The sequence below is a fragment of the Lycium barbarum genome, chromosome 12 (assembly GCF_019175385.1).
Source record: "Lycium barbarum isolate Lr01 chromosome 12, ASM1917538v2, whole genome shotgun sequence".
NCBI lineage: Eukaryota > Viridiplantae > Streptophyta > Magnoliopsida > Solanales > Solanaceae > Lycium > Lycium barbarum.
Window position 1 is genome coordinate 72550325 of NC_083348.1, and position 27291 is coordinate 72577615.

The following is a 27291-nucleotide window of genomic DNA, read 5'->3' on the forward strand; positions in this document are numbered from 1 at the left end:
AACTTAATAAAAAGAAAGCAAACTCCATATTTAAAACATAAGGGACTAATGTAACATTAAACTAAACTTAATAAAAAGCTTCCACCAACTAACTCATAACGACTAGGTACTCTTCCAGAAATCAAACGTACCACAACCATCAACATATGCAACAAGAGGTAAAACAACTAATTGTGATTGTTGCAGCTGAACTAAGCCAACATAGCCCAATCCTACCGCACAGTAGCATCAACCACAAGGCTGACGTGATCGTGCAAATTCTGTCCAGCACTGCGACAACAAAAGATACAGAAGTACTCCTTTCAAACATGACATCAAACTCACTGCACTTGTTCCCTCTTCCAGAAAAAGAAAATGGGTACTCCTTACAGAGGTGTGGCGCATCCAATTTACAGATCCCAAATGAATTGACACTAACATATATTAGACATAAAAAAGAAAGGTTAAAAAACTGGTCAGTATACACTGATGTCAGCTTTTACTTTCTGCTCCTACTTGAATATTCTTCGGCTGATAGATTTGCTGACTCTAGTAGCCACTAAACAGTATCAACCACAGCATAATTCCCACCCGAATGCATTAAACAAACTATTCAAAATGTCGTTCAACCAAAACACAAGCAACTTTGGTGTTTTAGGAAAAATGCAGTTGGTATGATATATTGCACAAGGCCAAAAAGCACAATAAGATAGTAAATCTCGTCAAAACTTGGGATAAAGTAGGGAAAGTAAAGGACTGTAGATATTAAATATTATATGTCACGTATGAGTTGAATGTATTGGGTTAGATCACGACAACATATTAAGTTAGATTTCCATGGAAAGCAAGGAATGACGACATAGTTTCAGGAAATCGATCCCCATATTCGTAGGTGCATCTCTGGTGAAGCACTAAACTGGAAGAAAAAAAGATTGTGGCATGTGCATTTGGTCCGTCACTGCTCCAACATTCAAAGGCTCAAAATACAGCATTTGTCCTTTGAAAGGACTACATCAGACACTGAGACCCTTGTCACTGAAGTCTCCACAAAATTTGTCAAGTAATTGCTTTCTATATGAAAGATAAATGCCTTCATGACTTCATCCCAAAACAAAAAAAAAGCCTTCATGTGCTAAGAAGAGGATAGGACAGGGCAGTACTAAGAAAAAGTCATGTTGACGTAATAGAGTTAGTATGCTGCACCTTGTTCCTCTACAAATAAACCTCAAAGCAAATGTTTTATTCTTTCATTCAACTCAATCTAGGCATTTCAATAGTCAAAGTACTAAATAAAAATTGAAAAGATCAGCAAAAGTAAAACTGGCACAGCCTAATGTGCTTCCAACTATTTCCAAGTCCTTTCATCTGGCGGTTTCCTGGCAATGGTAGGCTGAGTACCCTCAAAATATTTAGATTCATTTTGGAACTCCAATGCGGAATACTTGTTCAATGCTTTCTATAGGTATTAACAATGAGGATCATCGACTCTTGCAAAGTGAGTTTTTCCATCATGAATGGAGTTTGGTGGGGTATAATGAATGTATCTTTTGTTTATATAAGAGGCAGCAAAAATCTTGACGCAATCTGCTAAATCGGTCATATCATTCATGGAAGAAGAACCACTTCATTAGGTGGGTGAAGAAATTATCCCTGGCAGCAAGTTAGTGGAGAGATTGTCCCTACTCCCTAGCGGACAACTATTCTCTATGGTAAGAAAACAGCTGAACATTCATATCAGAAAAGACAGAAGACAAGTCCAATATTCCTTTCAAAAGTTACGATTTCAAGTCACGGCAGCACAGCCATGTTCCTATTTGAATAGTCATTAAAGCTAGCAAACCTGAAACTTCCGGTCATTTTGAGTCGAGGTTCAAAAGAAAAGGTGAAAGCAGGGATGCCGAATAATGTATTGCGCTATGAGCCATAAGGCCATCAACTATAGTGTTAGTCATTCTAGATATGGATTCTGAATACAGCAGTAACTATCCTAAAGAAGATAGAATATAAACCATACTTTTTGCAAGTTCCTTCTCCTAGGCAGTAGCTGCTAACCTCCTCAGTGTTGCAGCTTGTGCTAATGTTAAACGCCTGAATTATATGTGAAAGCATAATCAATTTTTCCATATAATTAACTTACCTAATGACGTGATCAGTTTTATTTACCATAGAAAAGAGAAAATTATCACGTGTCCTCTTAAAGACTCCACTTTCTATCATGAAAATTGTAGGTTGAGAATAAGAAAAGCGGAAGCAGTTAAGATAAATCTAACGAGGTTCATTCAAGATGCCAAAAACTGAATATATATGAAAGGGCATAATTTACCTTTTCCTTTTCGATCAGCCGGAAGTGCCTTGAATTTCTTGGAATCCCCGCCCTACATTAAATTAGTGTGTCAAACACAATGAATTACTTGTACAAATAGTTTAGGATAATGACAGTGTTGAACCTGAACTTTAGGATCTGTTAAATCTTTTCTTTTCCCATCTTCATCGTCTGGGTGTTGTTCTTTGAACAACCTTATAATTTCTCTCAATGTTGCAACATGGATCGCGATTTCATAATTGTCTACAGACAATGCAACCATCCCAACAACTTCCCCTCTAACATTGAAAACAGGGCCACCTGAACAACCTGTTCCACAAATAAGGCCATACATTTGTATTATAGGGACAAAAGGGTGAAGATTTTTTTCGAAAGAGATTTTATCAGACGAAGAATCATGAAGTACATCTTCATTACAAATATCACCCATAATTCTATATTTAGGTGTGGTTGTTACGGCAGTTGGTGTATAATCTTTACAAGTTACACTACTCACGGGTATTTTGACATTGACATCATCTATACAGTCAAATGCAACTTTACCCACCAAGAATGATCCCACAAAATTTTTAGGATTCCCTATATGCAACAAAGTTTGGCCCACTGGCAGTGAAGCATCATTGCTAAGTGTAGCATAGTGGCAACCATTCACATCAGCAACCTGCAGTAATGCAACATCCCATTTGGGCTTCTCGTATACTACTTTAGCCGAGTGAAAATTAACTTCATCTAATCTCCTGACATCAATTCTACATGTAGTCCTTGGGAAAAAATGAGCACTAGTCAACATCAATCCATCACTATTCACAGTGAATGCAGTTCCAACTGTCTCGAGATTTTTCCCTTTAGTTGTATGTTTAATTCTAATAACCCATACAAATTTCTTCCAACTATTGTATAACTCCTTCATCTCAACAACAGTCAATGTGGTATCATCATCCTGTAGCATTAAGACAAATTTATATTATTACACCCACTAAAGAGCAGAAAAAATCAAAAGAAAATGCAACTAGAGAATATTTACCATGTTCAAAAGTGGATTTAATAAGGTAAAGATCTGGGTTTCTTCTTAAATGTAAGAAAAAATGGAAGTGTCAAAGGTCTCTGTGGCTAAGCTAGGGCAACATGTCTGCTATTGGTTTGCTGACATTATACCAATCAAAAAAAAAAAAAGGGTTGGTTGACATTATGCCATATTTGTTCAAGGGTTTAGGGCTTTAGGCAGATGAAGAGGACGAGCGAGTGGTGAGTGCTTCTAGAAGGATTTATTACAAATTAATTTATGGGGTTTAGTCTGCTTTTCGAAAGTGTGTTTGTTGAGATTCTCGCGGGGAAATTTTTAAAAATATTTTCTTAAAGATTTTAATACTAGTATATGATCTAACATTAGCATTATTTTAAGACTCGATTAAAAATGTTGTTCGTTAATTTTAAATCAGTTTTGGGTAGGGATTTGGATTAAAAGGAAGAGGTATTGTTGGGGTTAGGCATTTGGTTTTTGATGTATTCTTTCTGTCAATAAGGGAAATAATACTTGGGTTTGGGTTAAGACGGAATGGGTCGGGTTCTAGGTCTGATTAATTTAATTTGGGATGAGTTTTGATTTGGTGGGACCGGTTAGTGACGTGGACCTCTAATTGGCTGCCACGTGTATTTTCTGGTATTGTAAAAACCGATCATTTCACCCCAAAGGGTGGCTCAGTTGGTTTGAGCATGAGACCTCCCGTCAGGTTCGAAATATCCTACATGCGACAACACGATATTTGTCTTCTGGGTTGAGCTCGTCGTACGGGGCTTGCCTATTGCGGTTTAACTCACTTGTGTGGTTTGCGGGCTATTGCACAGGAGCGAGGTTTACTCTGTGCGGACGCGAAGCGTAGCGGCTGCGGGTTCCTCTGTCAAAATAAAAATAAAAAAGGGAAAATAACACTCTATGGCATTTTGGGTAAAGTATTTACCTGAAATGGCCATAATTTTTTTGTTTTTTTTTACATTTTGCAGCCTTCATCCCATTTTTTTTAAAATAATTACCCGAGATAGCCACCCCCCTTCCCCCCATATCAAACTCCAAGATGTTATTTTTCCTTCCAAATCTATTTCTAACGATAGTGTTTTTTTAAGGGTAAAGTGTGTATAAAACACATACATTATGTTACACTTTTAACACTGTATAAACACTGTATACCACTGTAGAAGTGTGTATAAACAACTCTTATACGTTATTATACATTTTTATACAAGGTTTATACATTGTCTCAGTAGGTGTATAAAGTTGTACATTGTTGTATAATGCTGTATATATAAGCTGCAGCCATAATTTGTTGGGTCATAGGTTTGTAATTTAAAATTATGGCTACGCAAATGTAATTTTGTGTGCTAAATTGTACATTACTGAAATTCCCCCTAAAAAAAACCTGATCATTTGAGCCATTAATGGTAAATGGCACGAATGTGCACTTTTGATCACAATGATGACATAATTTAGCACAACTATTAACGAATAACATGTTTAAGCCATTTCAAATAGTTTGATGACATATTTAAACTTTTCTCTTATTATTATTACTAAATCGAATTTGTACAGATAGAACTAAGTAAAATTAGGATGTTTGGCTCATTTTTGCTACATTGGGCTGCAACCTCTTTTTGTTAACAAAATTTTGAATTATGAAATTACGAACAAACCCCTGAAAAGAATGACTAAGAATCTCTTGATGATGCTTGTTTGTTGCCCATTAATCATAAGTTCTAGCTCTTGCCTGTAAGGTAGAAGTTCAGAATATTTCAAGACAATAAATTTGTTCAGTTGATCACAAGTTTTGTCTTATAGGCACAAGTTATAACTTATGCAACAGAAGTTCTTCCCAATAATTTTTTTTGAGTTAAAATCATTTTTTAAATATTTTTTAAAGCGGGGACGTAATGTTGAAGAGATCAGCCATGGAAATCAGAGAATGAGGAAAGTAAATCAAGGAAGAAGAAGAGGAAGTGGAGTTGTGCTTCATTCATAAGCTGAAACTGAAAATATCTCAATATACAAAAGCTCAAATGTAAACTAGAGAGTACATGTATATACATACACTTACACTAACCAACTTATGTTAAATCACACGTTGACTAACTAATTACAGCTTTGACTTCTAACTAATTCCTAAAAAATACAGCTAACTAGTGTTTAAGTTATATCCACCTTGGATCCATTGGACCCCCACTTCTTCACTCCCCTTGAAGGAAGAAAAATGATTTTTTCATTCCAAGCTTGACAACCAAATGTTCATGTTGAGGCCTGCATAATCCCTTAGTGAGCAGATCTGCAAGCTGTTCCTTGGTACTAATATGATGAGTACTAATGTGTCATGCTTGTATTTTTTTTCCTTATAAAATGACAGTCAATATCTATATATTTTGTTCTTTCATGGAAAATGGGATGAGCTGCTATTAGTTTAGCAGCTTTACTGTCACAAAAGACTTGAGCTGGGGTAGGAATACAAGATCCAAGTTCCTTGAACAAGCCAATTAACAATGTGATTTCTGCAATTGTGGAAGCCATGATTCTGAATTCAGCTTTGTTACATCTCAGAGATTCTGGATTGTTGCCTTATGAGTAGACTAATGTGAGCTTAAGATGAATATGAAGTCCTTATGAGATTTAGGAGAGTATCTAATAGTTTTGAGAGCATACCCTAAGTTTTTTTTTTTTTTTGATTAAGCACCGGGTGTCCGAGGCTCTTTGAGCCCCGACTAATCTCGGGGGTGCACAGGTCCTCGGCAAGGAGTTTCCCGCAAGTGCACCACGGGTAATTCAGGGTTTTACCCAGTCCGATGGCCCTCAGAAATTGTTTGCACCCAGTGGGTTTCGAACTTGAGACCTTGAAAGGGAGCACCCCAAGGCTCAAGCTAATTGCCACCAGGCCAACCCCTGAGGGTTAGCATACCCTAAGATTTTGAAGTTGTATGAATCGATGGAACTAAGTTCGTCAAAGGAAGTGAGACGCAAAACGTGTTTGGAAAGGTTTTCGCAGTAGTTGATTTGATGCGTATTTAGTAATGTCTTGAGGGGCTGCTATAGGATCTATTGTATGGTTAATGAAGTGTTATATAAGTGCCAAGAAGGTACATAACCTACTAAATTTGGCTCAAAAATACGTTTCTTCCCCCTATTGGATAAAGAATAACTCCGACATTATTTTCCAGCTTAAAAATGTCCTAACGTATTGAATTTGGCTCAAGAATACTCTCTTTTTAATTATTGGACCAAAAATACCCTTAATATTATTTTTAGGCTTAATACCTAGATGGACCCTTAAACTTGACATGTTTTGTAAGATAGACATATAAACTTATAAGGTGACCAGATAGACACTTAAACTTACTCAAAGTGTATTTTTCAAGTTTTTCAGTTGTTTTGAAAACAAAAACTATATTTTTCAAACACTCACAATTTTCATGGCCAAACAAGCCCTAAATATATCACAAAATATTTTTTTTTAAAATGCAAAAATAAGGCAAACGCATATACATGAGACTATAAATGTGCACTTAAACCAATAAATACTCGCTAATCGCAATTTTGCAGCTTTCAATTAACTCGGATTTTTTTTTACACTTGAATAATTAAAAAACAATAACTTTAACCAATAAAAATCCTTAAAAAAAGAAATTTCAAATTAAGAAATTTCTAAGTTCAGCATTTCAAGTGTAAAAGAAATTTCAAATTAAGAAAACTGTAAAGCTGAGAAGAAAATCCTTAAAAAAAAGAAATTTCTTAATTTGAAATTTCTTTTTTTAAGGATTTTTATTGGTTAAAGTTATTGTTTTTTAATTATTCAAGTGTAAAAAAAAACCCGAGTTAATTGAAAGCTGCAAAATTGCGATTAGCGAGTATTTATTGGTTTAAGTGCACATTTATAGTCTCATGTATATGCGTTTGCCTTATTTTTGCATTTTAAAAAAAATATTTTGTGATATATTTAGGGCTTGTTTGACCATGAAAATTGTGAGTGTTTGAAAAATATAGTTTTTGTTTTCAAAACAACTGAAAAACTTGAAAAATACACTTTGAGTAAGTTTAAGTGTCTATCTGGTCACCTTATAAGTTTATATGCTTATCTTACAAAACATGCCAAGTTTAAGGGTCCATCTCGGTATTAAGCCATAACTAATTATTAACTAGATGGGGCTTTGTAAAAAGCCACGTGTCTGCGTATGATTAGTGCGGGTGTTAAGTCAATGTGAATTAAACTACCTAATCCATATGTATTGATTCATCACCCATATAATTAAACCTGAATTCCTGATTGTTAACCTTGAACCCATATTTCTTTCTTATTTCTCATATATTTCTCTAATATTGTTGAGAATTACAAGTTAATGAAGTATAGACGGATAATTGAATAGAGGAATGGGTTAAATGAGCTATGAATTAATGATTAATGAAGTGAAATCAAGTAATTAATTAAGAATTGAGTTAAATGGGTTATGAATTAATGAAGTAAAATTGGTAATTAAATTAAGAATCAAGTTAATGAAGTGAGATAGGGTAATTTAATTGAGAACTGGACAATTTGGTGAAGGTTTGAGGGTAATTTTGAAAATTTATTAACGACTGAATTAAATTCGACAACATAGGATAATAACGGAAAATAAATATGAGTAATATTACTTTAAAATAAAATAGAAAGGTATATTTAGGCCTTTTTCCTAATTAAAAAAAATCAAACAACCACTAATATATTTGTCTTTGGATTATATTAATTATAATATGAATAAAGAGATTAAATAGGCGTATGCTCGTTGTCTTTGCCAGAACTCGGGAGAGCTCGGTGGTCGTTTCTTCACTTATTATTAGTGAGTTTTTGTTCCTGTGTTGTGTTCTGAGGGTTTTGATTTTGTTCCTTGTTCATGATTTTTATTGTTCCATTATTTCTTCGTGGCTTTTTTTTTTCTTCTTTTTTCTCGGTATTGTTTTTCCTTATGTGTTTGTTACAAAAAAGAAAGAGAACAAGCACAAAGATTAAGCTAAGCTAAACTAGTGGTAATGCTAACATGCTATAGGTCATTGATAGCAAACATTGCAGTATATTAACCCTAGCTTTGTTTCCAGAAAATAGGATAAGGTTCATGCAACGTCTTACTGATTCTTACAGGGATCAAATGTGACAAAAGTACAAAAACTAAACTGGACTAATATGTAATAATTGAAACTAAGAGCTAAAACTGCAAAGGGCCAAAGTATAATTAATTAATTTAATTAACTCCTAACTCCTGAAACTCCATGTACACTGTTCCCAAGGAAAGAAAGCAGGGTTCATATCTGCATAATCCTCCCATAGGGGACCAAAATATGAGGTACAACCTTGTTGCACAATTTCTTCTGGCCCTACACAATGAAGACCAGCAATATCACTAAATAGAGGGTGATTATTGGTAGTTGAGACAGTATAACATAGTTTCAATTGGGAAACATGCAAGGTAGGATATAGTGCAACGTGGGAGGCTGCTTTCGTCTAGTTTTATTTTATCTGTTGTTGATGCTCCTTCGTGTTTTATTCGTGTTTTAGTACAACGTGGGGACTTCTTTCGTCTGCTTTTATTTATGTTTTTTTTTTCCCGTTGTATTAGTCATTCGTATTTTTTTAATTCAAATGCTTTTTTTTCTCGATGTTGTTTTGCTGTATGTCCGTATTCTTCCTTATGTGTTTTTGACCTGGTTTGGTTTCTTCTGTCCAGTGATATTGAAGTATCTGACTTTTGTTTATGCTCTTTTGTGGCATGTTTTATAAGTTTTATTGGTATGGTGATACGGGAGGGAGAGGGCTTGACATGATTTGGTACAATTTAAGTTGAATATTCAGAGGTGTTGAATCAGATTCCCGTAGATGTATTAGAATTTATTTTGATCACATAGTAGTATTTGTTTGCTTTTAAATCGTTGAGATGGATATATAAGAGTAAAATGACTTATTTTGTAGGTAACTTATGAATTTTGATAGTTACAAAAGGAAGTGGGTGGAAGCTTTCACTTCCTGGAAGAGGGAGCCAAAGGAGGCTCCGTACAGTGAGTTTAATAAAATTTCTCCTCTATTTTTTTTGATATCAGAATTCATTTATTTATGTTGTTTTATTGTACAATTATGTAGGTTCTGATATTGTAAGTGAAACAGCAGATTTGAGTACAAAGGAACAAAATGTTTATTTGCATCCTCGAAATCAGCACTTAGATATTTACACGAAGAGGGCTGCTTTAAAAGTTTCCACGTCTGTCGTCTGTCTTAAATCATACTCGGGTTTGTTCATGATAGTTATTTCTTTTCTCGTATTTGCTGCTTGCTTTGATGTTTGTTTCTTTAATTCGTGGACTTGAATTTTTTCACTTCTATTATTTTTTAGTTCTAACTTTTGCTAACAAATTACCTTCCATATTTACTTTTATGTTCATTTTTCAGGGGAAAAGGAAATATTTCAATGTTCTGGGACTATTATTGAAAGTGTTAACACTTATAGCATAATATTGACCACTGCAAGTCTTCTTAGGTGTTCCACAAGTAGAAATGCTATAGCAGATAACATCAAGGTTGGTGGTTTATTTTTATCTTGTTCTCAAATTGTCTTTATCCTGTTCTCAAATTTGTCTAATCACTTCTTCACAAAATTTCGTATCTGCTTATTTCTTGGTTATTGACAGTCCTTTGTATGTCATTTCTAACCAAATTCTTGTCATTAGGTTATCGTGCACTTATTTGATGGCAGATCATTTGATGGTCAAATCGAGTCATATGACTTCCACTACAATGTTGCTGCTATAAAGATTCTATCAGACACACCACTTCCAATTGCATCCCTAGCTCATTTAAGTGATTCTATCACGATTGATCCGAGTAAGCTCCGGGTTACTGAGGAAAAGCCATTTCAACTTCGTCCGCATTCGAGTTCATTTAATCTTATTCCTGGAGATTCAGTCATTGCACTTAGTCGTTTTTATACGAAGCCGTATGATATCATGGCTGCTCCTGGTGAATTCAGGTTGGTTTTTTATTTCACTTTATTTTATTGCAATTACCTCCTTAGAAATAGAGTGGGAGAGGGAAATTATTAGGCCTAAAAATGTAATACAACAGATTTAATCTACTACTAATTTTGTGTGACTACACCTTTACTTCCTAGGCAAATAAAAGATGTATATCCTGAAATAAAATCCAACCATATAGTATATTTTTGTGCTTAATGAACCCTTGAGATGTAGTAGATTTCTATTTGGAAGTGTGAGGTTTAGTATCAAATTCAGTTCAAAAAACTAAGTCAACAACTTCAGTGTTGGTGATCTCTTTGATTTACGCATATGTTAATAATGAATTGACTAAATAATATCAAAATATCTTTTCTATTTGGGTACAAATAGTTTGGGTAATAAGTAGTTTGTGTGTTTGATAAGATGTGTTAGACTATGAAATTCAGGAGTTTAAGATGACATTGTGACTTGTTGATCAATTAAGAGATGCATAATGGGCATGCCACTGAGATAGTGGCTATGAATTGGATAACACAGTTTTATTTTGCTGGAGGGTTTGTTTAGCACTTTAGCTTTAGCTTCCATTGGAGCCTGTAAGTTGTAAAAAGACTTAGTGAACTATTAGAACCTTCTACCCTCTTGTCAAATTAGATCTTTTTTTTGGTCTATAGAATTTCAGTTTTATCCTTAGTGTTTGAAACTAATGGATCTTTTTTTCTGAGAAGGATAACTCAAATAAAGTACACAAACCTCGACTGGAAAATAATATTAGGTTTGAATGGTCTTTTGGAGTTGCCCTTGATATTACTCCTTATTCTGCTTGTCTATTATTCTGCTTGTCTATCGTTTTCTTTTCTGGATTGCATTCTTCTGTTTGTAGTTACATGTGTAGTAAGATTTTAACTTTTAGTGAAAATAAGTAAGCACAAAAATACACATGTATGTAGTTTTTTCATTGGTATTTCATTACCTTAAAAATAATTATGACTAATGAAATATATTGGCTAAACCAGGGAGTCCTAATTAACGAGGATTCTGTATATTGTAATTGGTTCTTACACTATTTCTTTTGCCTTTGTAATATGCCTTGTCAGCTTGTATCATGCATTTTGAGGGCTTAAGTTGATGTTGTTGAGTTTCTCAAACTGTAATTCTTACTTCTCTGTGTATAGAAAGTCAATATTTGCATTTTGCTCATAAGTAGATGAATTCACCTGTTCTTTTTCAGTCTTGGTTTTGTAATTGCATGTCCTTAGAGAAAGGGACATGTTCGTGATTGTAGACTACGTCATTGTGGTCCAATAAGCAACACATCACTTTTTTGGTCAATCTACTACTGGTATGTATTTTGACCGAGGATGTCGAATACATCTCCTGCATATTGGAATCATTTCCATAGGCAGACAAGTCTAAGCTGGTTATTGAGAGAGTGGAAAATCCGTGAATCCTTTCTTTATTTTCTTTTGTTTAAAATGCAAAGGGGTTATGGTGGGTTATGGGTGGTAAAAGTATGTTTTCTCATTTACCTATATAAGGTGTTTTGTAACATAATGTGTAGTTTCTTAAAACACACAGGCAGTAACACATACACATTGCTTATTGCTTACCATATTGCCAGGTTAGTTATTGGGACTTCTCTCTCATTTTTTTGTTGGTTGATCCTTGTAGCATTGATCGCTGCGACTATGACTTCTTCGATTGTAAAGAGCTTTTCATGGCGAGTTGCAGAATTATGAGAGTAACTCTCTTTCACACTTTCTTTAAATAAATAAAAAAATCTCTCTTTCACACTTATCTCTTACTTTGGTGGTTAGTGACTTTGTTCTTTTGCTTTTGAATATATTCTTAATCAATAACAAATGATATGTATATATTTTATCTATATCTATTGTATGTTAGGTTTTTTGGTAGAAAGATTGCTAATTTAGGGCTTTTTCCATCTTTATTGTAGTGCGGTATTGGGGGGCCACTTATTAACCGCTATGGAGAAGTCATTGGTATCTGCTTTCAAGATTTAGGCCGTGTTGCGTTCTTACCAATCAATATAGCTTCCATGTGGTGGGAGCATTATAAGGAATATAGGTATTCTCCTAATCTTCGCCTTTGTAGTTTGTTTGATATGTGGTGGTACCATTTTTCTTTTTGCAATTGCCAGTAGTATACTTGAATCTCATAAGCATGCACGGTGTCTCAAATTGTATAGTTGGCCCTGTTGACACAACAAATATTTTTACGAGACATCTTGCATTGAACATATTTTGTGGTTGTGTAGGTTCTCTACTTTTTGCATACGGCTTATATGTGAGAGTTTTTTCACATTAATAAACTTATTTACCTTATTAAGAAAAGAAACATATTATGCTGCCTAGCTATTATTTTCCGCGCCAGCATCTATATGTTCTTTTATATGTGATTTATGATTCTGCATTGTCCAGATTGTATACTTTTATTTTCTTCTTGATTTTGTTACAAATACCCTTACCAAAACTGCATCCTAAAATGTAAACTAATACTTAACTGATTGTTTTCTAATTGAGATTATAAGATGCGACTCAAAGTACTTGTTTTAAGTGATTTGTTAATGGTCTTTGGGATGCTTGATGCATTAGAACCTGCCAAAACAGGCATGTGAAGTTCAGGAATGAAGTTATACGAAATTTACTGTATTTAATTTTAGTTCAGAGCAAGATCTTAAACCGATGTTTGATTAGACAACGAGAAATGTATTTGTAGTTTAATACACACGAAACTTAGAAGAATGGTCTAAGGCCTCATTTGTTTTTGCGAAAACTGTCAACATTCAATCCAAGAAGTTGGCTTATAACCACAGAAATACTTTTCACCATGTTCAACTTCTTCAATATAACCAGTCCATTCATATAACAACTCAAAGAGGGAGAGCAATCTCTCTGTTGCCGATACCTAGGAACAACCTTGCCTTTGCATTACTGTTTGCTAGGCATTGGACAGTGGCTAAATCATCGAAAATCTTGCTTTGGTGCTTTAAAATAATATATCTTGAAAATGATTTAGTCTAATTTGATAGAAAGAGAAGTTAAATACTCTTCTGCGTACGGGTTTTGCTGTTGTTTTTTAAGCAAAAAGACAAATCAGAAAACTACGTCGTCTGCCAGCATATGCTTATTGTTTTTAAGTTTTACCTAATTTATCATCTCTTAACAACTGAGAGTCAGCTATAATGATCTGCTAATGTATAGACCTAATCAAATTTGTGGTTTATCTCTAATGTCGCTTAAACATTACTCAAGTTGTATGTTGGGGTTTTTTGAAAGTGCTACATATTATAGTCAGTATTGTAAGAGCCTGGTGTCTGTCAAAGCAAAAAAGCTATAAGAGTTTGGTGATTTTGAAAGTAGGACACACAAAAGGTCTGAAGAGTAGGATGGATCATGATGAATAACCTATAACTGATTAGCACTTTCTTCAGCTTTTTAGGCAGATCCGAAAAGCTCTTCCCCTTCAGTCAAGTTCAAACAATTATGGAAAAAGATTCTATAATAGCCTGCAAGTGTTTGAATAGAAAATTTTGCAAAAGAAATAAAATTATTACCTTTATGTATGGAATTTTTTGGAGGCATGTTATTGTGCCATTCTCATATCCATAATGTGGTGTGTGTGTCAGTCTACTAAAATGTTATAGTTATTCCACTTACAGTTTATATTGAATGTTAACAAACAATTCTTGCTACTTGATCATCTGCTTGTACATGTCAAATGTTGTGAAGAAAAATGGTGTGAGTTTAGGCTTATAGAAAATCTGATTGTACATATCAAATGTAATGATCTGCTTGTACATGTCAAATGTAATGAAGAAAAATGGAGAAGAGTTTAGGTTTATAGAAAGTCTAATCACACAAATACCTGGTGCTATTCTTAAGTTTTTGTTCTATCATAGGCAATCACGCCGACCTTGGCTTGGGATGGAAGTAACTAACCTTTATGCAGCTGGCCTAGAAATTCTGGAAAGAATTATTTCAAAGTTCCCTGACGTCTTGAAAGGTGTCATTGTTGAAGAGGTATGCTCTCTATTATTGCAGCTTTTTTTGTGGAAAAAACCGATCTTTGGATGGTATTGATGTCCATCTATTTATACTTCTAGTTGTTAAAGAAAGTAGGCACATAATAGCACTAGGGTAGAATAGGCCAGGTCTGGATGCAAGGCATTCTGATGGATGTGAGGTGCCCATACAACTACACGTCAGTCCCAAACAAGTTGGCGTCGGCTATATGAATTCTCACTGTCCATGTTACTCATGTGCTTAAAGAAAAACACTTTATTTTAATTTGTATGCTGAAAAATAAAAGATGTAACAAATACAAGACATAGAGCATAATGCTGCGGAAAGATAAGTAACAACGCGAATTTGATGTAGGAAATTAGAGAAGTGTAAAAGAATGGCAAACACCATCAATTATACTAATTAGTAAACAACATAGTTCAACTTTTTTGCACAAGTAATTATGAACTTCTGTTTCTAAAGTTTACTGTTCAACCATGTATGTTGTTAATTTAAATTAATTAAATTATTTTACTAATTGCTGGATAATTTGATAAACTGTCCAATAGGTGGTACCTGGTTCTTCTGCTGAATCTGCTGGGATAAAACATAATGATGTTATAATTCAATTTGGTGGAAAAAGAATCCAAAGTTTCTTGGAGGTATATTTCCGTTTTTGTTATTGTTTAGAGTGTATTTAATTGCGTTACTTAGATTCTTTTCCCCCTTATGATTCAAAATTACTAATTTTCCTCAGATTGTGGTAGTTGCTTCTTCGCAAGTTTGGAGTTCTATTTATGTAGTTAGCATGTTCATCTTTATCATTGTAGTTAATCTTTTGTTTTTGCTGTGTTTATCATTCCCATGCAGTATGCAAATATCTATCATGCATGGTTTTTTGTCATTTAAATGGCGGATGCTATCGTTGTTATTGTTCATAGCTAACTAGTGAAACCAGTAGACCACCCTATGATTTATCGATTATTTATGTAACTAACTGCTTTTGTCTGTAGCTAAGAAAGGGCTGCTATGTCATGTACCCAAGGATGCTAATTATTGTTTTTCGCTTCTTTTCATTTAGAGCAGTTGTTACCTCTTTGTCAGAAAGAGTTGGGCTAAAATTTGAAAAATTACTTATAGTTTCTGTGAAATAGTGAACGAAATACACTTGCTTTCGTGTTTCATTCTTTGTATTTTTTATTTTGGGTTTATTGTTTGGGACATGAGCATAGCTTTTCTGATTTGTGTTTTTTTTTTTTTTTTTTTTTTTTTTTTTCATTTTTCTATAATCGTTTAGGACATGAATCTCACTTCCTTCATTTGCATTAGCTATTTGCTTATGAAGATAGTTGCCATTTAGTCATGTTAAAGAGTATATTTTTGACTGGTTTGATAATGTATATTGGTGCTAGTCTTAATTATAGTTTAATGCAACAACTACAAAATGCCGGGTTAGGGCCTAGGGGACATCTTTTTTCGTTGAAACTGCTTAGGTTCACCCACTCATCGCACTTATTATTTGGATAAGATTGGGTAGACATTTTCCTTAAGGTCGTGAGAAAATATCCATGTCAAAAGTATGACTTCTCCTGAGAGTTATAGGCCCAAATTGGTAGGCCAGGCTATGGCTAAGCGAATACAACCCTGCCTGGCATGTCTTTGTGATCAGGTCTAAATTGATGCTATTACTAGTTGATTATTGGGTTTTCATTGCACTGAATATGCTTTCTGGTAACTATGTGCTATTCTGCCAAAAAAATTCCTTTTCTTCCACTTGATCAATGCAACTTAGCATTCAAGTAAATGTACTGAGATCCAATGCTTACACAAAAAAAACAATCAACACAGTCAAGGAGAGAATATGCATGCAATCAGAAATGCAATTTCCTATTGATATTAATAATTATTCTTCTTTTCTTTTTCAAATTGTCATTAGCTATTCGAAATCATGTGGAATAATGTTGGAGAATCTGTGGAGCTGACTGTGATAAGAGCAAGTCTTGATGTTCCTGTACATCTTAGCATGGTGGTGGAAGAAGCCACATCGGATAAATTATACAGGTATCATCTTCTACTCATTTCTTCTTAGCATACTGAGGGTGTAATTATGTAATCGGGGAACATTTTATGCTACGAGGTGAGTTTATTCACAGAGCTGCTATGTGTCTCATTTCATTTTTCCTTCTCTGTGAAGATTTACCTTCATTCTCAGTGTCTTAAACATTTCATTATTTCAGCTGGCCACTTTGGAAGGCACGATGATGCAGAATCTTGGGTGTCAAGATCTTTGGTCAATTATCAGCACTGATCCTGAATTTGATCTATTAACACAAGAGGCTACTGGTTTTGGCATTGTTGAATCAGCAAACACTTGCCAATAATGCCTTCATGCCTCTCAAGCCTAATTATGATTATCCCATTCCCTTATCCAGTGATACATTCTAGGTTTTCTGGTAGCTACTCCCACCCCAAGGTTTTGAATATTTTTTTCTTTTAGGAATTTTTAATATGGGTTTTGCTATGTATTTTTCTCTGTGGAATACGAGGGGGGGGGGGGGGGGGGGTTCCAATATAAGCGTAGTCGTGACTTTTTCTGGGTAAATTAACTGCTCCATCAAAATTGTTTATTGATTGCTAATTATGGGTGATAACGAATTCTTTTTAAAAAAAATTGGTCCATCTCAATTAACTTTTTGTTTATTGAGGATGATTCCAGCCATTTGACAAAACAATCTAATTTCTTTTCCCTCCTCTGTTTGCATTTTCTATTTTTTGAGAACTGGGATATAACTTCATCAAACAAGACTAAGATCCACAATAAACCTAAACAAGAGAAATGCCATTAGAAACCAAAATTGGTAGCAAACATGTCTGCGCCAGTTTCTTTTGTACCTGAGAACATTAAAAAACCAAATCATCATATATGAGTCGAGAGATTCACTTGCAAGATCCCAAAGCGCAAGCAACTAAGAACACGAGGGACCAGAGATTTAAGTGATTTAACCTCCGGGTAAATACTTACCTCCATTGGGTGTTACACCTAAATAATTCAGTTTACCATGATTAAGTTATTTAATAAAGTGAAAGTATACATTAATTAATGTTAAGTGGTAGGTGACATTAATTAATGTTAAGTGATAGGTGTACATGTTCAAACATATGTATGCTTATATCGGTTAAGTGTAAACACCTGATACGGGTAAATTTTTACCCACCAAAGAGCGTCATACTTTGCAAAGCATTGCCAGAAACAAATCAGTCAATGGCAATACGTGCATTGCATTAACCACAGAATGTAGAAAATCTCAGATACACACTAAATCATGACTGTGGACTGCACTTCTACTGCAGGAATGTTGCAGCTCAAGTTTACAGTGCAAGCAAAGGAATTGCTGAGAAAACAAAAAGAAATCTTGGGCTAAACTTAGATAGATTCATTCATATCTCCCCAAAGGGAATAATTACAGCATCTAACCAATTCAGTACGAATAGGTACAGCTCTCCCTGCCAGTAACTAACTTGGCAGGGACCGAATATGCTAAACTAAGAATGTACCGGGAACTTAATAGAAAGAAAGCAAACCTCATGTTTAAAACATAAGGAACAAATGTAACATTAAACTAAACTTAATAAAAAGCTTTCACCAACTAACTTATAATGACCAGCTACTCAACCTACAGCACAGTAGCATCAACCACAAGGCTGACGTGATCGTGCAAATTGTGTCCCACTGCGACTACAAATATACAGAAGTACTTCTTTCAAACATGACTTCAAACTCACTGCACTTGTTCCTTCTTCCAGAAAAAAAAAATGGGCACTCCTTACAGAGGTGTGGCACATCCAACTGTGGTTGCCAAACTTCTGTACTCAACTTCTGCTGAGCTTTTTGAAACTGTTGTTTGCTTCTTTGATTTCCATGAAACTAAAGAGTCTCCTACCAAGATAAGAAATCCAGTAACAGAATTTCCTGTAAGAGGGAAGGCTGCCCAATCAGCATCACAGTAGGTTGCTACCTTGTCTTGAGGTTTGCTTGACAATAATATTCCTTTTCCTGGATTAGTCTTGATGTACCTTACTAGTCTGAGTGCAGCATCCATGTGGGATTTCTTAGGCTTCTGTAAGAACTGGCTGAGGTTTGTGCTCCAGATGATAGATCAGGTCTGGTTACAGTCAGATATAACAACTTTCCTATTAACTTCTGATACGCTTCTTGATTTGCTAGTGGATCGTCTCTTTTCTTGATTTCACTCATAAGTTCATCATGTTGTCTTGTTGTGTGAGTTTGACATTGTTGTCAATAGTCGCTGATATAGGTTTAGCAGAGTTTCATAGATTAGTTCCAAAGCATACTTTCTCTGATGCATCATAATACCTAGTTTTAACCTTGCAAATTTAATATCTAGGAAATACTTCAGTTCCCCTAGGTCCTTCATTTTGAAGGTTTTCTGCAGTACCATCTTCGTTTCTTCTATCAGTATCAGGCTGTACCCAGTTAACAACATGTCATCAACATAGACAAGCATGCACTATGACAGTTCCTTGATCTGTTTTCTTAGTGAATAATGAATGATCATGTTGACTTTGCACAAAACCAAACCTGATAAGTGTTTCACATAGTTTTGCATTCCATTATCTTGGAGCCTGTTTTAGGCCGCATAGGGATTTGGCCAGCTTACACACAATCTCTTCCTTACTGGGAAATCCCTGAGGCATATCTATATACATTTCATTATTGAGATCACCTTGAAGAAAGACATTATACACATCCATTTGATGTATATGCCATTGTTGAGAAGCAGCAAATGATAAAATAGTTCTTATTGTGACCATTTTCACTACTGGTGAAAATGTTTCTTGATAATCAATCCCTTCTCTTTGACTGTATCCTTTGGCAACTAGTCTAGCCTTGAACCTTTTAATTTCCCCATTGGCCTTGTACTTAATCTTGTATATCCATTTACAACCTATTGTATATTTTCCTTTTGGCAGTGCTACTACTTCCCATGTATGATTGTTTTCTAGTGCTGATATTTCTTCTTTCATAGCATGTACCCATCTGGGATCCTTGGTTGCTTCTGAGTAGTTTGTTGGCTCATTAGTGTTGGAGAAATTAGTGATATATGCTTGGTACTTGGTTGAAAGTTTATCATTTCCTATAGATGTAACACCTCGTACTTTTAAACTAAGTCGCGTCTATAACTCAGGGATTCCGGAAACCAAAAAGGGGAGTTTAAGTCGAAAAACCAGGCTCAATTCTGCAGGTGTCATTCGATGGCCAGAGGGACGAACCGTCGAGTGATCGAAGGCCCGTCAAAATGCACCGTCCCTAGGACGTCATTTTGCAAACTCTCTGGACTTTCTCAGACTACTGACAGTATGGTTGAATCGACGGACCGTCAATGATGCACCGTACTTTTGCTTCACAAAATACACTTCTCTGATTCCCTCTGTTTTGTACAATGACGATCCAATCGACGAACCATCGATATGTTGACGGTCCGTATTTACCCAGACTCAGACTGTCGAATAACAAATAGTATAAATACGACACTTCATTCTAGAAAATCAGTTTTCACAATTTCCAAGACCTAGCACGAAGGTTTTCTCTTCCCAACCATCTCCTACATCAAGGTAAGTCCTTTCTGATGCAGTGTAGAGAATTACAGCTAGGAAGATAAAAACTATACTATGCTAGAGATAACAATAATTTCATTGTTCCCTTGTGATGGAATCAGAAAGCCAATGAAGCTTTTGACAAGCTGAAAGTGGCACTCACAACAGCACCAGTCTTGATTCTTCCTGATTTTACAGTGACATTTGTGGTAGAGACTGATGCTTGCAATATGGGGGTTGGAGCAGTATTAATGCAAAAAGGGCAACCTGTTGCCTATCTTAGCAAGGGACTCTCAACTCAACATCAATTGTTGTCAGTTTATGACAAAGAACTGCTAGCATTGGTGATGGCAATTGGCAAATGGGCTCAATATCTAACTGGAAGAACTTTTGTTGTCAAAACTGATCAAAAGGCACTCAAGTTCCTTCTAGAACAAAAGTAATATGGTAAAGACTAGGGATCTAACTGTGTATTCCAGAATGGACCCCTATTAATTCTACCTTTAACTAAATGACTACCAAGTACAAGCATACACTAGCCTTGGTACAATCCTGTTAAGCAACTCTCCTTTAATTCGTATCACTTTCCACATATTTTCAGGCAATCCTATCATAGTATAATCAATTCCTAAGTGAGCTCCACTATTCTTAACCTAGGGTTTTCAAGAAAACCCATCGCAAAAATTCACGATTAAAGCTTTTGGGACTCTTCTCAAGTTCAGACCATTAGTTACAAGTTTTGGAGCATTAGCAGGTATGTAGGGTTGCTATCTACGTGTTTTCCCCATGCCACGTTCTTCCATGATTATACGAAAGTTCACCAAAAACTAGGGTTCTAGACATGTTTATGATAACCTTAAGCTCATGTATCATGATATACCATGTTTGTATGATTACTTCATTATTGTGTTCTTAATATTCCCTTTTGGTTATTGAGAATCTGTCCGTAATCCATGAAAACCTATACTTTACATTCCATGGGTTCTTACATGCAAGATATGTACTATTATGCTTATATTCATGAAAATCCTACATGTCTCCATGCTTTCGTACAAGCTACATTATATACTATCTTCATTTTGTAATAAAAGCAAGAATCACTTTTACAAGCAAGTTATATAATTCATCGGCTACTAAGCTAACTATATCCATCTTCATATTTTGGGAGTTGCACAGATTACTAAGAAGGCTCAGACAGCCTGAAATTACGTATGCCAGTGTAGGATAAGGATCGCTCCGTCCAGTTAGGACGATACCTTCATGTTTACCCATTGTGGTTATTGGATCCATTCATGTTCATGTTCATGTTCATGTTCATGTTCATGTCTTGTACCCCGGCAAGGTACAAGATGGCTTAGCTGCTCGGGCAGAGACCAGACGCCACGTTCTTACATGGTGGTTACATGTCGGTTATACTAATGCTCTCCCACGGATATCTTTATAGGCTTAAAATATTTTACTCATGTTACACATGCATATTCATGTCAAATGATATTCATGTCCATGTTCAGTTTACAGTTCAATTGCAGTTCTATTACTTCATGTGCCATGCTTTACTTCATTCAGTTGCTTTACATACCCTTACAATTCAAGTGTAATGACGTCCCTTTTATTTCCCTAGGGGCCTGTATTTCTCGATGCAGATTTACAGGACGATGGATCAGCACGTTAGGACTCAGCACATATCAGCTTTTGGTGAGCCCCATTCTATTCGGGGTTTTAGCTTTACTTATGTTTATTTCAGTCTTGCAGTTAAGGTACGCCGGGGGCCTTATCCCGGTAAACAGTTTAGTAGGCAGACTCATGTCAGAGATTCCATAGACTAGGCAGTTATGTTATGATAGATACTCAGAGTCGTCTAGCCATTTTGGCTCATTATTATTATGTTTATTCAGACTATCTTCACATTATGATATTATGATATTTTCAGATTTACGATTTATGGTCCCACGCTTTACTTAAATTATGCATGTTCATAGTTTATTCCGCATCAGTTTATGCCCATGTTGAGTCAGCAAGCCATGTGGTTCGCTCGGTCACATACAGTCAGGCATTGAGTGTCGTGTTACGCCCAGGCCATGGTTCGGGGCGTGACAATATAGTTGTCCAAGCAGTAAGGAGTGTCTTGTTAAATGTTGAGTAACATAAAGTCCTTCATCCGTATTGGAGGTTTTTTCCCTCTAGATGACTGTCTTTGTGTGATGATATGAGTTGGTTGTAGTTGCTCCTCTTGAGGAACATGCATTTCTTGAGGAATCTGAAGCATGTATGCATTCTACAGTTGTTCAAATTCCGGTGCTAGTTGTTATAATGTAGGTGATTGTGGTTGATTTTGTGCAGCACTTCTATTGAGGTGTGTATTTGTATCAGTAACCCATCATTCCCAAAGATCAGTGTTTCTTGTTAATGTAGAAGTATCTACAAAGACATGTGTATTGTCAGTAGGCTGTTCAGAAGAAGGAAAAATAGTTTCATTGAATGTGACATCTTTGTTAACAAAGAATGACTGAGTAGCAAAATCCAACAATATATACCCCTTTTGTAACTCAGAATAACCCATATGTATAGTAGTTTTGTTCTTGACATTAGTTTATCATGTTGAGTGGTAGGGCCGACTCAAGGCCAAAGCTACTAAGGCAACGGCCTTAGGCCCCCAAATATTTGGAGCCCCATTTTTTTATTAAGTTTATGGCTAATTTGTTTCAAAATTATTGTGACTAGTAGTATTTTTATGTAGTTTCTAAATATGTAAATTGGTTTTTCAAATAATTTAAAGATTGTAGGTCCGAATTCACGATAAAAATAAAGAAGTTTGACTCTCGAAATCTAAATTATGTACATAAATTGAGACAAACAGGGTACACAATTTTTATTAAAAAAGAAAAAGAAGAAGAAGTTTTAGTCACGTGATGGATTAGCTATTTGTCAGTTGAATTGTTTTTGAATAAACTGATTTGAAAAAATTGTTAAAAATTTTGCATTATTCTTGACGATTATAGAACAGTAATTAATGATTTTGTATCTAAAACAACTAGAAAAGTAGACTTTAAACAAAAATATATGTAATGATCTTTTCTTAAAAAAAAAAAAGAAAGTAATTAATGATTTTGTATCTAAAACAACTAGAAAAGTAGACTTTAAACAAAAATATATGTAATGATCTTTTCTTTAAAAAAAAAGTAATTAGGGCCTCTCTCTAAAGTTTGGCTTTAGGCCCCCAATCTTGTTGAGTGGGGCCTTTAGCATGACACAAGCATCCTAATATCCTTAGATGATTTAGTGATGGTTTCCTGTTGTACAATTTCTCATAAGGTGTATGATATTGCAGTATTGAACTAGGCAGTCTATTGATCAAGTATACAACTGCTAACACACAATGCCCCAGAACTTGATAGGAATATGTGCTTGATATCTCAATGCTCTAGTAACCTCAAGAATATGTCTATGTTTTCTTTCAGCCACTCCATTGTTATGGAGTGTACACACATGTAGTTTGGTGATCTCAATTGTTTGAACATATTGTCACACACAGAATTTAGGAATTTAGTTCTAATATAAGTTCTAATGATCTTTACTGTTTTGTTAAACTGATTTCTGGTTTAATTCATGAAGTGTTGTAGGGACACACAAACATCAGACTTCTGTTTAAGTAGAAATATCCAAGTAAGTCTTGTAAGATCATGAACTATAGTCGAGAAGAATTTATTTCCATCGAAGGTAGGTACTCTATATGGTCCCCAAAGATCAACATGAATTAGTTCAAACTGACTAGTACTCTTAATACTACTTGATTGAAAAGGTAATCTAGTATATATGGCACATGGACACACTGTACAATTTGTTATTTTCTCCTTGATAGTTTGTATACTAATAGGAAAAAATTGCTAAGTACTAAAGAGGACCAGTCTTCTATGCCATAGAACCAGGTCCACTGAAGAATTAGAACTTTGAGCTGTTAAACTGAGATTTCTTCTTTTTTGATTCAGCAGCATGTACAATCCATTGATTTCTTTACCAATCTCCTTCACCCTCCCAGTACAGAGATCCTAAAAATGAAAAAGCCAGGAAAGAAAGAGGCAAAACATTTCAATTCCTTAGTAAGTTTTGAGACTGATAATAAGTCGTACTTAAACTGTGGTACATGAAACACATCTGTTCTCTCAGAAATATTACTTGACCCTGTGTGAGTTACCAGAGATACATTACCATTTGGTAGTTGTACCTTCTTAGGAATAAAAGTTTTAGTTATGGTATTTTTATTTAGTAACTCAAGATCAGAAATCATATGATTAGTTGCTCCTGTATCCACGATCTATTCAGGACCATGAGGAGTCAACATAGCCATTATTTTGGGTTTGATATCCATACCTACTACATTACCTGCCAGATTCACAGATGTATTCTCAGTAGTGATGGTTTGACCTTGATTTACTTGTCCTTGGTTCAGCATTTGCACTATTTGATCATACTGAGCTCTGATAAATGGAACAACACCTACTTGTACTTGACCAGTTTGTCCATAACCACTAGTACCAGACCCGGAAGAACCAGCATTTTCACCATGGATTGTATTAGAGTTTTGAGCCTCTATACTTGTGTTTTGCCCATAGTTGAAGACTGGTTGTGAACTCGCACTTTGAGTTTGAGCAATTCTATTTCCACCTTCTCAGCTATTACATTATATGTGGCACCTCCACTAGAACCATTTTTTTATTTTCCTGAACTTTAAGTCTGCATGGTAGCCTACAAGCTTGTAACACACATCTCTGGTGTGTCCCTTCATTTTACAGAAGTCACAGAAAAGCTTCCCATTATAAGTTCTTTTATTTTTCTAATTTCCATAGTACCTTGCATGCTCATAGATTTCACTGTTTCTTGTGAACATAGCAGTATTATAATTTGCAGAGTTTGATCCTGGTACTACACCTAGAATCCTAGAACTTGTTATAATTTGTTGCAACTGACTTTTGTCCTTCATCACTTATAACCATTGAGTAGGCTTGATTTACAGATGGTGCAGGGTTCATTAATAAGATTTGACTCCTAGCTTGACTATAAGACTCATTCAACCCCATCAAGAATTGGTGTAATTTCAGTTTTTGCAAATGAGTCCTAAAATCTTTTGATTTTTCACAGTTACAACCATGTAAAAGGTGCCAATGCATCAAACTCTTCCCAGAGGTTTTTCAATCTTGAAAATAAACTGACACAAAATTTGTTCCTTAAGTGAGGGTTGCAATATCTTTGTGAATGTTAAATGTTCTTGACTCATCCACCTTATTAAACCTCTCATTTAGTTTATCCCATACAGATTGAGAACTAGTGGCATACATAATACCACCTAGCAAGGTTTTTGACACAACATTCATAATCCACGAAAGAATAATAGCATCTACTCTATCCCAGTGAGGCTGAGATGGTTTGGGCATGTGATGCGGAGAGACGCAAATGCCCCAGTGCGGAGGTGCGACAGGCTGGCTATGGACGGTTTCAAAAAAGGTAGAGGTAGGCCGAAGAAGTATTGGGGAGAGGTGATTAGACAGGACATGGCGCATCTCCAGCTTACCGAGGACATGACCTTAGATAGGAGGGTATGGAGGACTCAGATCAAGGTAGAAGACTAGTAGGTAGTCGCGTTTATCCTTTCTTGCGAGCAGCTGCATTGATCTTTAGTTTCTTGTCCCTTGATTTCTGCGAGTATCTGTTTGCACAGAATGGTTTATCATGGCTTATTCATTTTCGTTGCTTTCATTTTGATAATTGCTTTGAATCGTTTGCCCGTATCTAACCTTTCCTATGCCTTTTCTTGAGCCGAGGGTCTTCCGGAAATAGCCTCCCTACCTAAGGTAAGGGTAAGGTCTGCGTACACTTTACCCTCCCCAGATCCCACATTGTGAGATTCATTGGGTATGTTGTTGTTGTTGTTGTTGTTGTACTCTATCCCAGTGATTCCATAGAGTCTCAGGATATTACTCTTTAGCACCAGTACTGTAGACACGTGATTTTTGACCCTCGCGGGATGTTTTCACTGTCTTATTGATTAATTTTCCTTTTTAGTCTAATCTTGGACATTTTTAACTTTTATTTTTTTTTTAGTAGGTTTTTATTAGAGAATTTGAAAACCGCAAAAAAGGAGTCTCATTTTTAGAATATAAGTTTTGTTTTCGTTTGTTACAAAAGAAAGAAAATTTCCCAAAAAATACATTTTTTTATCTATTTTAGTTAATTTCCAAGTTAAAGATTGTAAAAAAAGAGTATCTAGTAATTGAGTATTTTTAATCTTGCTTTTTTAATTAGAGGTAGTACTTTTATCAACTAAATAAAAAATAGAACCAATAGTGTATTGCCACTTGGCAAAATTCTACTCTATCAACAAAAAAACACATTCCATTTTGGGAAGAAATATTTCATTCTTCCTTCCCATATATTTTTAACCACAAGGGACATTTTAGAAAAAGGGAAAAAAAGAAAACACCCTCAAACTCTACACCCTAGACACACTATAAATAGCTAAAGATAGATATCTAATGGGCCTAGATCCTACATATCATCATGATCAGCCGCAATTCCTAATGAGAACCTACACACACCATAACAATCAGTTGTAATTTCCATTACACACAAGCAGCTAAGACCAAGAAGACAAATTAGCCTTAAGACCAAAAATACATATCAGCCGCAACAAGAGAACGCAGACCAATTTCCATGGCCAAACCACTGTGAAACTCCGTTGATAACACAGCCAGCAAAAATCCAAGACACCTCCGTTCCTCCTTCAACAATCAGTCACTAACCACCACCATTAAATAGGCATGAAAATATCACCTTTATCAGCCATGGACGCCTTTATCCAAATTCCATAGAACCACCTTCAAAACTTCATTGTTGTAGCTCTAAAAACAGTTGAGTGGTCCATTTGAGGTTTGCCGTTGGGGTCTGTGGTTGTTGGATCCATTCCAAGTCACCGGCGATTTTTCCGATCGAGTCTAGTCGATGAGTCGTTGTAAACTAAGTCCAGGTTCATATATACAAAGGTCCATTTCTTATCTTTGCTTTTCATTTTTTCATGTCACTGCTATTGTTTATTAAGTCAATATCTATTGTCTCTGTTTATCTTAACTAATTACCTTGATACATAGTTTAATTTGCTTGTTGAAATTCTGACGAGATTGTGCCTTACGTACCTATATATAATTACATGAAAAATTTAAGTTCAGGCATAATTTCTTCACTGTCATATGGGCTAAGGGAATATTCTTATTGAATGTGGTCAAAACATGAGCTTTTCCACTAAGTGATGATGATTATAAATGCTTAAAGTCTCATTGATGCATTCTGGACGTATT

At 35.3% G+C, this 27291-nt stretch overlaps 1 protein-coding gene across 4 annotated transcripts; it reads left to right on the forward strand.

The window, feature by feature from the left end:
• Nucleotides 1–8037: 8037 nt before the first annotated feature.
• LOC132623136 (putative protease Do-like 14) lies at nt 8038–16896 on the forward strand. Of its 4 annotated transcripts, none has more exons than XM_060337845.1 (11): nt 8038–8149; nt 9274–9359; nt 9442–9588; nt 9748–9875; nt 10026–10324; nt 11979–12048; nt 12262–12392; nt 14227–14347; nt 14899–14991; nt 16266–16390; nt 16567–16896. In XM_060337845.1, exons 2-11 carry the CDS (start codon nt 9281–9283, stop codon nt 16589–16591), a joined length of 1218 nt encoding a protein of 405 aa, XP_060193828.1. In that variant the 5' UTR covers nt 8038–8149; nt 9274–9280; the 3' UTR covers nt 16592–16896. The 4 variants fall into 4 exon arrangements, with proteins under 4 accessions (XP_060193828.1, XP_060193827.1, XP_060193829.1 ...); XM_060337844.1 differs by lacking the exon at nt 8038–8149 and adding an exon at nt 8576–8773; XM_060337846.1 differs by lacking the exon at nt 8038–8149 and adding an exon at nt 8587–8650.
• Nucleotides 16897–27291: the final 10395 nt, after the last annotated feature.